The 13,179-nt window shown below is 34.8% G+C and overlaps 1 protein-coding gene and 1 non-coding gene across 2 annotated transcripts; one reads left to right on the top strand and one right to left on the bottom strand.

The window, feature by feature from the left end:
- The first annotated feature begins 835 nt into the window (after window positions 1-835).
- On the top strand, window positions 836-8,259 carry LOC132303557 (uncharacterized). Its single transcript, XM_059800863.1, has 7 exons — window positions 836-1,045; window positions 1,297-1,386; window positions 1,625-1,779; window positions 2,641-2,761; window positions 7,416-7,535; window positions 7,633-7,707; window positions 7,798-8,259. Exons 1-7 carry the CDS (start codon window positions 938-940, stop codon window positions 8,035-8,037), a joined length of 909 nt encoding a protein of 302 aa, XP_059656846.1. The 5' UTR covers window positions 836-937; the 3' UTR covers window positions 8,038-8,259.
- A 1,044-nt stretch (window positions 8,260-9,303) lies between these two features.
- TRNAW-CCA (transfer RNA tryptophan (anticodon CCA)) lies at window positions 9,304-9,375 on the bottom strand. The gene has a single exon. It is a non-coding gene; the product is annotated as a tRNA-Trp (tRNA).
- Between the last annotated feature and the right edge of the window lie 3,804 nt (window positions 9,376-13,179).

Raw genomic sequence — 13,179 nt, 5'->3', positions numbered from 1 at the left:
TTATGTAGAGATGCAGCCTCGTAAAGAAGGACCTTCGAGTAGGTAGAGTCATTGGTTGAGACGTATGGAACCCTTTTGTAGACTATTTGCTAAAGCACATTGAGGCTAACCAAACGGGGCTTACTACTCTTGTGGTCTTCATCTTTTGGGGGAGGAAGAAGATTGCACACAAATTGATTTTTTTTTAGAGGTCACAAATGCTTCCTATATGATTCGAGATTTGTTTCAAGTTACTTAAAAAGTTGGGCAGGAGCTGTCATGCTTTCACATTCAAGTTGTGTAGGAGTCACTGTGGGACGAGCCTTTCACTATGATAATTTTCTTACTACAATATTCTCCCAATGCTTCATACCAGATACTCTTAATATCCAAAACCATTTGAATCACATTTGAACCAAACTTGAGATTTATTAAAATGATTAGCCCAAATCAAATGCCTTGCAAGAACCTTTAGTATTTTTCCTATAACAAAAGAAATTACTTAAAAATCAACTCATTAACAACAATACCTTAATCATTTCAATATGTATGGGATTGGATTGGATCAACGATATATTAGAATTTTCTTAATAACATAGTGAACCAATTGCCCAATGTGTATGTTTAAATGCATGCCAACTAGGATGAGGATTGAGATTTTCTCATAATTTCTAAATCAAATTGATCTAGTGTTTGGAAGTATTAAATTCACAATTTAAATTTAGAATTAAAAAAAAAAATTAGATGAAAATTTGAACTAAAATTTTACAAACTTCAATTTCATGCCAAGTAATTCCAAATATATCATTTTAACTGATTTAGATAAAATTCAATAGGTAACCGAACCAATTCACACATGGATGGAATTGGTTTGGACCAGATCACGGTTTGAACCCGATCCGTGTGCGGAACATCATATACCCTCAAGTTTTACAGTGGCTTTTTGGCGGGAAAGAGGATGAGCTCGTCGGCGGTGGAGCCAGAGGCTCCTGATCTAGTGTGTCAGCTGGACAACGTCCAAGGCATGGTCGATGCCCTCAGCTCCGTCCGATGGAAGCGCCATCAGGTAGGCTCGCTCCTTGCAATCGTTTGTTTCTCTCTCTACATAACATGTTCTGTTCAGTGAGAGAAAATGGAATGCTTTTAGAGGGTAAATAAATGCAATATTGAGAATTTTCTCTTTTGTTCCCTTTTTTTCCTAATTGTTTACTAAGAAGCAAACAGTGGAACAGAGCGCTAGGGTTTTGATTATACTGAATAAAGTCTAGGGTTTATACAATTTCTCTGATTGTTCTTCACTGCGATTTGTACCATTAGGATGCAGTTGTGGAATTGTCGGAGCATGGAATCGTGGTGATTCTTGAGGAAACAGGTTGTCTTCAAGCCAAAGTATATCTACAACGTGAGGTATTCATTTCACTGTTAGATTCCTTGTTTGATTGCTGAGAAAGTTTTTGGGGAGAGAAAACTAATCAAAAAAAAAAAAAAAAGTTTTTGGGGAGAGAAAAAAAATATATCAAAATTTTCTTTATTGGGGAAGCATTAAAATTTATAAGTCCAATTTTAAATTTTGTTTCTTGACAACAGAATGGAGGATAATGGAAAATGTTATTTTTTGTTATTGAAGTTTGAAGTTTATTTGCAGCTTTTCATACATTATGATTATAGCGCGCAAGGGAGGCCGCGATTTGGAATGAGCTTGGGCCTTTTGGTTGATTGCCTGAACACGTTTTCTGCTCCTGGACATTCTAACACGATTGAAATTCGATATCCAGGGCCTGACATGCAGCTTCTTCTCAAGTAAGTTTTCATTTGCTTTCTTCTCTCTATTTGTTTAGGAATTCTGTTTGAAATTTTGTGCATTGAATTTCACAAATTTACACTAAAGTGCATATGTTGATTCCATTTCTCACACTAATTGATTGTGCTTTCAATTTTATATTATTTTTCTTTGTGGTCGCACCAGTGCCTTAGGGTGAGAAGTTTCTTCTCCATCTGCCTGTTGGGAGGTTGAGGTTTCTATGAATAAAAAAAATTGATTTTCTCATTAGAAATTCTCTAAACTCTTTTATTCTGAGTACCCAAAGGGTGTGCGATGCTAATGGATGGTTTGTAATAACATCTTCAATATAATATATTTCATTCTCTAAATGTTATGTGCAGTAGCCATGTAGTTAATTTCAATGCAAAAGTATGTATAGACTTCTGGAAACTTATCCAAAAAAAAAAAAGTGTAGACTTCCAGGTAACTTTTTTTTTTCTTCCTAAATATCAGTGACCTTAAGCCGTCTGCAGTGAACAACAAGAAGGATGAGGAACACTTCTGTTATTAAAAAAAAGAAAGAAAAGAAGACTTACATTATTTAACACACTCAGTTTCTCGGAGTGCTGAACGCAATCCTCGCCATTCAGTTTTGGAGAAGTTGCACAATTGAGTTGCTGAAGGTTCCTTGAAGCCTCGTCTTTTTGTAGCATTTCACATTTGTAGTTAGACAAGGGTCAAGATTGGAAAATTTGTGGGGATTCATTTTGATTTGAATGTTGGGGAAAGGGAAACCACTCCCTAATTTTCAGTAGCCTCAATGCTTCATACATTTGACATTTGACATTTGACATTGACACCTAGTCATTTTAATTTGGAAACTTCTGCAAATTTGTTAGATCCGTTGATTCGCTGGATGCTTGCATTTATGCGGAGATCAGAACAAGGATCCCAGATGTCATTTCATGGGATTACAACTTTGAACCTGCAGGAAGCACTCCACTTAGCTTTACTGTTAAGGTAATTCTTTTCTTTTTGAACAACATTTATATTGTTGACCCCTGCATAATTAATATTCTAACAGAAAATAACTCTTCATAACTGTTGTTGTGACAATACAACTTGGGTCTATGATTTATTTTTAATGTATTAGAGATTAGAGTGTATCAGTACTTATATTATTTCTATTTTCACTACATATGTACTCATCCTGGAAAGAAAATAATGATAGAAAAGGATTTCTGTGGCCAACCCTTGTTAGTTCAGATATATGTCTTTGGCAAGTAGAGTTGAGTTCATCTCATTTCAATTAGGAAACTTGAAGTTATTGATCATTTGTTTGTATCTTCTTTAGTCTTGAAGTTGACTCAATAGTCAATACTGTTTAATTCGTTTCTCACTCAACTTGGTTAATCTTTTGTGGTAATCTTTTTGTTGGTATTGATTATCCTTTGTCCAATTATGTAAATTTACTCAAATGACCATTACTTTCATGGTTCATGTTTAGCCAAGCAATCCATTTCATATTACTTGTTATTCTTAAATAAATCATATGTATAGTTAGCGTGTTGAGGTTGAGGCTAGATAGAAGTTGCTAGAATCTGTTCAAATCCAATTACCTAATGGCATTGTTTTCAGCCACAGAATTGCACATAGAAGGCAATTGCCTATGATTAGTGTTTCTTGTTTGGGCACATCATAGCAAGAATGTTCCCTAGTCCAACTGGAAGGTGATATATTGATATCCAGGAAAAATAAAGTCAAGGAGCCTTTGGCATCACTGGCTTTAGAAAGTCCACAAGATCGTTGTGCTACACCTTTTGCTGGAAATCCCATAAAATTTGACATACCAAATTGTCATTCCTTCAGAGGCTGTTAATAATTCAGTGTGAGACTGGAAAAGGTCGCTTTGGGGTATCTCTGGAAGTGATTACAGATTCTTGCATTGCTACCCAGAAGGTAGAAGATGCTGGCTCTGCTGATGATTTTACTGTTGAGTCTACACTCTACAGTTACATTGTATAGTCCATACAAAGTTCAAGCTTTGAATGTTTTGAACCCCAAGAGAAATCAATAGTTAATTTGGGTATGATCTCCAACGCTGAGGATGCAAGAAAAAGGGCGGAGGCGTGTGGAAGAATGGAACTTCCGAAGGTCAATTCTAAGGTATTCTGCAGAGTCACTGGGAGATGGTAAGACTTTAAAGGTAGGGTTTCCTACAATCTGTTTATCCATTGGTTAATTCATTAGTTTGGAATATAAGGAGAGTTAATGCCCCTTGAAGTACATTGAGGTAAGTAGGTTGATTGAGCATAAGATCTGTTTATCAGGTATAATGGAAATAAGAGTTCAGGCTTGCGTAGAGACCGGAAAAAGGTTGGATAATTACAGATTCTCCAATATGAGAAGGATTCGATGGTTTTGAATGTAATGATTATCAGGATTGAAAGTCGGGTCTTGCTCTGTTTTTTGTCAAGGACAACCTTTGGGTTTTAATGCCTCTTTTGCACATGGACTAGTCTTTATGGTATGTTGGTCTGGCATAGCATTCTACTAGGGAATTTTAACACCATGGAGGCAGTTATTGCTATAGATATTGCTGAGCTTTGAACTTTTTTGGAGAGTACTGGTTTAGCTGAATTAAAGAGCAAAGGTTGTAAATACTCTTGGATTAACAACCAGGTTGGGGAACATTGGGTTTTGGGATGCAATGCTTCTGAAGTTGATTGCTTGTGTTAGGTCTTTCTGATCATAGAGCCCAATCCTTGTCACTATTTTGGATGGCAACTGTTTTGGAAATATTATCTTCATATTGGTTTTTGACAGAAGTTCTTTGGTGATTGTTAAGCTACCTAATGCAACCGTCCTCCTCTTTCCGGGCTTAGGACCGATTGTATAAGGTAAGACAGTAAACAAAAGGAAGTTGAGAGGTAGTGGGTTGACCTATGAACAAGGTTGCTTTTAAGTTGAAAGCTCTGGAACAAGGCTTGGAATCTTTAAACAAGGCAAAAAAATGGAGACATTAGTTTGGAAGTGTGGAGAATGAACGATAGGCTTGATGAGCTGCAAAAGCTGGTCTTACATAGGCCTGCGAATGATAAATTTTGGTTTAGAGAGCAGTTCTCGCTGGTTACTCTAATGTTGTTCTAGCTGTGGCCCACTTTGAAACAAAATCTAGGGTTGTAGCTGCAGCTGGTGATAATAACAATCAGCTTTTTCGTAATTCTACCATAGACCAAGAGTCAGGCACAGAATTTGAATTCCTTGTGTACATGATACTAAGAAGTTAACACCTGCAAAGGAGATAAGAGGAAATGTTGCCATATTTTCAGAAGCCCTTGGGGAGTGGACTAAAGCTATGAGTAGTGACTGTTTACCCTAATCAAAGCTGATGCACCAAGAGTGACTATGAATAATTAGGATTGCCTATGCAGAGAAGTCAATGCGTATGTGAAAAAAGTACTCTTTTTGTTATGAGAGATGATAAGGTCCTTGGAGCTGATGGTTTCACTGTTTCGTTCTACAGGAAGACATGGGATATTGTTGGTAGTTATTTATTTGTGCCTGTGCAGAAACTTTTTCATCTCAAATAAAATGTTGCGGTAGATTAGTTGTTGTGGCTCGAATTTGGTGTCGGCTGGAAAATTTTTGACCCGTTTTTTGCTCATGGGCCGTGGACCCTAATTAGTCTCTCATAGCCCGATATATAAGTGCACTTAGGGTTTGGAGTGGGGGATATAGAGAGACTTTGATATTTGTACAGAAACAGAGTGGGACTGAAACTTGTAATCTCTGATTTTAGTGAAAACTTTTGCCAGATCCCAACCGTGGACGTAGACTATTGCCGAACCACTAATAAATCTTTGTGTCATAACAGTTGCATTGGCATATCACTAATTCCAAAGGTGGTTATCCAACTTTGCTAAATTAATTTTAGTCAATTTCCTCTTGTGATGTGCTTTACAAATGTACTGCTAAGATGAATCACATAGACGTTAAAGGACATATTTTGTAAACTGGTTAATAAGCTTTTTCATCAGAAGTAGTAGAAAGTTTCTTGAAATGTGTTGCTTGTTCAAGAATTCCTTGGAGATTATCATAGAAGCTCTATACTCCAAGGTGTACCATAAAAGTGAACATTGAATGACATATGCAATGTTATTTTTAGGGAGGTGATATTGGTGTTCCATAAACTTCCTCTAGCGCTCCAACTCCTTATTTTAATTAACAAAATGACTGGACTGCCCTTCTTTCCTTGTACTATGCTCCCTCCTCTTCTCTCCTTTTATTTTATTTTTTTTAATCGTTAATTCACCTTCTCTCATTTTATCTTACAACTCTATTTGATGAACTTCTGTCCTCCTTTATCTTACAACTCTATTGAGAAAGTCAATGAGACCAGAACTCCTCTATTAAAAGATTTAATATGCATAAAATAAAAGAAAAAAGTCAAAAACAAATCATGAAATAATTCTTTATATTTGGAAATCACGACCTTGTAAATTTACAAACCCACAAATTATATCATTTGAATGGTTGATACTTTTTTCATAAGCCGTATGTATCTAGTATTCAAGTAGTCAGTTCATGATATATATGAATTTTCTTCCGTCAATCTGTTATAGTAAATTTTGATGACTCTAATTGATGTGTTGATGAATGTTATTATTGGTTGCAATGTTTCAAATCTTGATTGAAACTGAGCCATTAATAAAAAATTTCGATAACTTGCAATAATCAATATTAATTTTGAAGTTATTAAACAATGAATAGTTGATATTGGTGTTAATTTTTAGTTTATAATATTTTATACTGCTTCTCGGCCAAATTGTTTCATGTATATGTGTAATAAATGTTTTTGTTTGTGAAAAATTTAATCAAAGAGGAGAACTCAAAAGAGATGGATAAAAAAATGTTGTTTGTTGAAGAAACAACAAAAAGGGCATGTTATATACATAATATATAGAAGAGAAGAGTCCCACTGTTGGTAAATTCCGGAGTAGAAAAGGATAGTTTAGCCATTTTATTTAATAAAATAAGGAATTGGAGCGCTAGAGGAAGTTTATGGAGTGCCAATATTAGCTTCCTATTTTTATTTTATTTTATTTTTTTATATTTAGTTTGGGATTCCCTTTGAAGTTTATGAGTGGGGTTTTGAAATGTAGCTGCCTATGAGATGTGTATGGGTCTTGGTGAACAAAACTTCTCCATGGGTTACATAGATTCATAATATGAGTATCTATATATTTGGATTCTGAAGCCTCCAAATGACTGTAGCTGGGTTAGGAAAAAAAATGGCCCAATGGAAGTTGAAAGTAAAAATAACAAAGCCTACTTCAGCATCATGTGGAAATTGGGAAGCAACCTTTTTGGCATCACAATGGGCAGCATTTTGGGCCTATTGTGTCTAGGTGGTAGGGATGTAGTAGGAATGGACATGCATTCATATTATTGGCAAGCAATTCTACTTCTACACAAATTTATCCTCATATCGTATACTTTGATCATACAATGCTTATAATTGATTTTTATCTACTTTTCCTGGTCCAATTTTCCATTTCAACAGTTGTTTGGCATTTCAGTGTTTAGTTCCACCATGAGTATTATTGGATTCTTCTGTTTCTATAGTATTATGAACAATTAACCTCTTCAAAATCATGGTATTCATTCCCAGTCTGCAGCTTTGAAGGAAGCCATTGATGATCTAGAGTGGCCAGGATCGAGCATCCAAATAATTCTACAACCAGTTCCCCCTTCTGTTACCTTCAGAGGTGAAGGCCACGGTGACTTGCAGGTGGAGTTTTATTTCTTCGCTTATGTGGATGCATTTGCTGGCATTGTTTCCGGATTTTGATCCTCTTTACAGGTTCAAACTCATGTCTTTCTTGCAGATAGACTTCATGTACTATGTGAACACAGATCTGTTGATTGCATTTCATTGTGATCGCCAAGTCTCCTACAGGTACCTGTTGATACCTTTTGACACATTACATCCCAAACACTGTTTTGCTTTCAGTGCTCATAGATTCGGTTCTTGCCCTGATATGGACAGGTACAAGTACAAGTTCCTCCATGCAGTGACTTCTAACATGCCTAGCAGCGTCATCAAAGATAATCGAGGAAGCAAGTTGACTATCGGGAGAGGTGGAATGTTGAAAGTTCAGCACCTGGTTTCAGTCGCAAGACCATCTGTTTCACACATCGATTCTGCTGGCTACCAGCAACCCAGTCGAATTGCTTATATCGAATTCTTTGTCAAGCCTGAGGTAGATGAGGATACAGCAAATGATTCATAGGCTTTCTTTGGAGTGATACAAAGTTGTACGGTTTCTTGTTCTTACGTATAATGGAAAAACAAAGCGATTCGCATATGGCATCTTCTGGAGAATATAATATTGTTTACTGGAACTCCCCTAATATGTTGATGCTGTCAAATGTGTCAATGCTTAACCAAAGCATTTTGTATCTAACACATACTTTATAGGTTTTGTTTAAATTTAGGATTAATTTAAGTAACACCCTTGAGGTTTGATTAAATCTCACACGAAGACAGCTTTCAAAAATAACTATTACTCACATTACAAACGATCCTTTTTTACTCAAACGTCACTTTTAAATGATGTTAGACCACTTTTCACATGTAAAATGACATTTCTAACCATTTTACTCTGTATTTGACTTAACCGAAGTTGTTTTATATTTAAAATGGCTTAACTACCCCTAAGATCTATTTTAAATGACCAAAATATCAAAAAATTGAACCCATTTCTCTCTCTCTCTCTCTCTTCTCCCACCAAGTATATGTATATATATAGCCATCAAGAGAGAAAATTTTCAAAACCCATTAAACATAATCCCATAATTATAAAGAAAATAAAAATAATTGGTGATAAATTTGAGAATTTGGACTACAAACATCCTAAATATGTAGATAAAGGCACAACACTATAATCAAGTACAGATTAATTATATATATTTTTTCCTTGTTAGTATTCACACATACATGTTTCTTTTTAGACTTAAACTCCTAACTTCCCTTTGGAAAATAAAAGGCCAATACCGCTAGGCGTGACCCGTTGGTAAGTACAGATTAAGTATATTAATAAACTAGTAATGAAATATCAACAAAGCAATCAACCTTAAGCTAGCAACGAAGGATCAACAAAGTAATCAACCTTTGGGCCTAACATGATAGCAAAAGTATAGGTGATTGTAAAGAGAATATTGTACTGGCTCTGGTAGCAATTTTGGGTTTTGAGCACCTTTTGGTATGTCCTGATTCCAGAGGGATGACTTACAGCAAAGGTTAGTTAGGAGATGACTTGTCTAGAGAGAGAATGAGAGTTGTAGTTCAGAGTAATTAATGAGGGTAGTTCGGTCATTTCAGATTTATGATACTTTAAATTAAAATATAACAAATAAATGAGGCTAAAAATGTCCATTCATATTATTTTAATAGTGTTAGAGACTGAAAAGTATGAATAATCCTTTTTCAAAAAAATTGTCGTTCAAAGGGTATAAAGGTAAAAAAATCTTAAAATGTTTAGGATATAAGAGGGGTTTGAACCCGACGTGAATCGAACACGCAACCTTCTGATCTGGAGTCAGACGCGCTACCATTGCGCCACGGATCCCTTTGATAAATGCGAGCATTTTTACTTGTGTAGTTCTTATAAAGATAAGACATTGGGAGCACAGTAGGTTAAGTTTAATATTTTTACCATAATTTTACAATGATTTCAGGTGCAGCCACATTTTAATTCATTCACTCATTCTCGATTTTCTTTCTCATCCTTGCACCAAAAGAATGAAAATAAATTTGCAAGACAAGATTTATAATTAGGATTTGTTTGCCATGTGATGTGTTTTAGGCATTATATTTTTGGTCAATATCAAATCAACCGTTTTATTGTAGGAGTGTTTTGGGTAGAAATCGGAACCATGTTTGATAACGAAAATTTATTTTGAGAAATTCAAAAATTTGCTTTAATTCCTCTACCACAATATCAAAACACACAATATCACTAATTTAGTGATATGAATTTTAGCCAAAAAATCTAATATGTTATGAACTATTCCAAACTAATACCATTAGCAGTCGTCCCAAACATGATAAGAACCGAAATTTAAATATAAAAATTGTTGGGATTTATATGCCCTGGCATAGCAAATTCCTATCTGGATTATAGTGAGATATGTTCTTGACATATCTGAAATATTTATGATTTATATAATTGGTGAATTCAATGTATTATGTTTCGATTCACTATGAAATTGATAATGTCCATGTAATTACAAGAAATATTTATATATATGTATGTGATGGCAATCAATACATGATATATAAATAGTAATTATAAATTGTTCATAGTCGGTAATTATGGATGGACTCATAATTAATTAAGACTTTAACTGGATCCGCGTTAGGTTGAGATATATTGCGAGAGCCGGCGTATGCAATTACTCCCTATCACCGTCATGGCATTTGACTCTTAAGCATGAGAAAAGTATAGACTCTTTTATTAATTAATAATTACTTTGATTTATTCGGCGGATTCTTCGGGATCCTTAGACCGATACTTTGGGTAGTTATGTAATTAATAGTTAGAGGGTTATATTTTCAATATTTGCATCATTGCTACTTGTATTTATTTTGTATTGATTATGGTTGATCACAAAGTAAATTCGAAGGCCTTCGTATGTTTTTAGACAAAATGATTTATTATATATTTATTTATTTAAATTATTATTTTTGTCAAACAAATGTTTTATTGTGATCGAGTCAGAAATAATCAGAGGTACCAAAATAGATATATTAATTAAGTAGTCGGATTGATGGCTTTATTTATCCGATAACTAATTATGCATAGAGGGGTCAAAGTGCAATATTGACTTAGAGGTTATTTATTATTTAATTGGAGTTCAATTAATTTCTTTTAGTGGAGTAGAAATTAATTTATGAATTAATTGAATTGGGTCCATGGACCGGGCCAATTATTAATTCATTGTAGCCAATAAAATAATAGGCCCAATGGATTCTCACTCATAGCCCAACTTGATATTGGAATCATATTAGATTTGAGACATATGAATTAGAGATGGAGAAGGATTTGTTGTTTCCTTTTCTTTATTTTTATGTTGCCTATAAATATACATGGTCTATGTATATTTTAGGGGGTGATTTTGAATGAGCAAGAAAAAGGAATTTATTTTCTCTCTCTAGAAAATTAGGATTTATGTTCTCATCTAATGGAGGCTCCCACAAGCCTAGTTTTCCAAGGTCATTTATGGAGGCTTATGAGTGATTCCTAAAGGCTAAACAATTACCAAGAAGATGGAGATCCAAGAAGAAGGCATCTTTCTAAGGGATCTACAATAAGTGAGAACATTCACTTTAGAGGAGAAATCTAAGGTTTACTCAAACCTTGATGTAAGTATTCAATTTTTTAATTGAATGATACATCATGTTTTATTTTTGCACAAAACTTGTCTCTATGTAATGAATCAAGATCTATGAATTTAAATCCCTCAAAAAGTTTTTAAAACTAGCACGTTTCCCAACAGTGGTATCAGAGCATGGTTTGATTCATTACTAGAGATCATGATTTTATGAAATTCTTCATTCATGGATCCAATTTTGATATGCATATATATATTTATTTATTAATGTATGTTGATGTATGAATTAATATATTGATATATATTGATACATGATGATGTGTGTTTGGGCCATGGATGAAGCTTATAGGTTAATTGAATGTAATTAAGGCTTTGATTTAGCCGTTTGAACGTTCAATGATGAAATTTAATTTTTCCCATTGTATTTCAAATTGTAAATTTATTTAAAGTCATGTAATATTCATCAAAGGGTGCTATGAAGCTTCAAGAAGGTCTAAGAGGATTAAATTAGGCTTCAGGAATTTTCTGGGATTTTTTAGCAATTTTTCGGAATTTTTCTGGAATTTTTTAAGGCTTAATTTAATTTCTGAAATTTTGTATTTAATTTCTGGAATTATTACGGCGATTTTCCGGCGACCGGAGTACCGTCAGCGGCAAGTGCAGTCACCGGAGTAAGGCTGCTGATCCGGTGCAATGAGGTGCACCAAGATTCCATGCAAAAGGATTCAGTGTGGACGCGCCTACAGGGCGCTCCAACATTGGCCAACAAGTTGGCGCGTGAGGACCACGCGCCAGCCAAAGGCTTAAGTTCAGCCATCTGGCGCGTGCACTGCACGCGCCAGACAATATGTTTATAAATCAGGCGCGTGTGGACCACGCGCCTGCTAGTTCCAGCGCCACATGGCGCGTGGCAGCGCGTGCCACGCGCTGCCAGTGTCTTCTCGCGCGTGCAGGCGCGTGGAGAAGCTTTGGGGCACGTGGGGCTGCTGGGAACAAGTTTTTACTGGCTGCAGGTGCTGTTTTGCTTTTCCAGGTGTTGTTTTGACCAATCCTGACGCGTACAAGCCTCCGCAAGTGTACGCAAGCTAATGAAGGACCTCCAGACTCAATAGTTAGAGCATTTAAATGTTAAAAGCTGATTCCATTGGCCGTTTTTATTTGTTTTGTCTGTTATTTAATTATTGATGTGATGCATGAAATAATTAATTGCTGATTATTATTGTTCATGCATTGGATCCATGATATTTAATTAAATGACTTGATTTATATTAATTAAATTATGAAAATTAATTGGATTTGATTACTAATTAATTTGAGGGCACTTATTGGGAAACGAAAAATTATTTTTGTAAATTATTTTTAAAGTGTGCTTCAAATTAAATATTAGTGAATCATTTAAAGTCCAAATATTTTCTAAATTTAATTGGATTAAAATCAAGACGTTTTGCATGCATTATATCATGTAAATGAATAAAATGAAAACCCTAATTAGGAATGATTAACAATTGAGTGGGAGCGGGGATTTTTATACATTGCCCCATGGCCTTCGTTATTAACACCATTGTAATTAGATTTTCAAAAATAAGGCCCTACGCATGATTTGAAGAGTCTTAATATTACAAGAATGGTTGTCTCATGAAAATTAAAATATTAAATGTTCATTGTAATTCGATCTTTAAAAATAAGGCCCTACGCATGATTTAAAGAGTCTAGATTATAATGGCAAGATATTTAATGCTTTATTTTTCATTAGAGTATTAATAACGTTACACACTCAATCTAAAATCAATAGTGTTAGCTCCCCAACCGAGTGGTCTATACTAGGTGATTTTAGAAAGGCTAAACATAATCGGAAATCATTTCATAAAGATAGACAATGCATTGTCTTAAGAGATATGGAGATGATGGGATATGCCCGCCAATAGTAATAATGAACTTCGCCAACCGAATAAGTTATTGGCGTATTGGTTATTCGATTTTTCATGCAGTGGTTAAGGGACCCACATATTATTATTTTAATGGAAGTGCTCACCTAATAA

The sequence above is a fragment of the Cornus florida genome, unplaced genomic scaffold (assembly GCF_030987335.1).
Source record: "Cornus florida cultivar Cherokee Brave unplaced genomic scaffold, ASM3098733v1 CherokeeBrave_3.0.0_Hap2_Chr04, whole genome shotgun sequence".
NCBI classification, from domain to species: domain Eukaryota; kingdom Viridiplantae; phylum Streptophyta; class Magnoliopsida; order Cornales; family Cornaceae; genus Cornus; species Cornus florida.
The sequence above is the reverse complement of the archived record's forward strand: the minus strand, read 5'-3'. Positions and strand labels throughout refer to the sequence as shown.

Excerpts from the sequence above, each read along its gene's own strand:
- LOC132303557 (XM_059800863.1), top strand. The coding sequence starts at position 938 with ATGAGCTCGTCGGCGGTGGAGCCAGAGGCTCCTGATCTAGTGTGTCAG. Across the intron at positions 2,762-7,415 it reads CACTTAGCTTTACTGTTAAG|TCTGCAGCTTTGAAGGAAGC; the intron begins GTAATTCTTTTC and ends ATTCATTCCCAG. Across the intron at positions 7,536-7,632 it reads AAGGCCACGGTGACTTGCAG|ATAGACTTCATGTACTATGT; the intron begins GTGGAGTTTTAT and ends TCTTTCTTGCAG.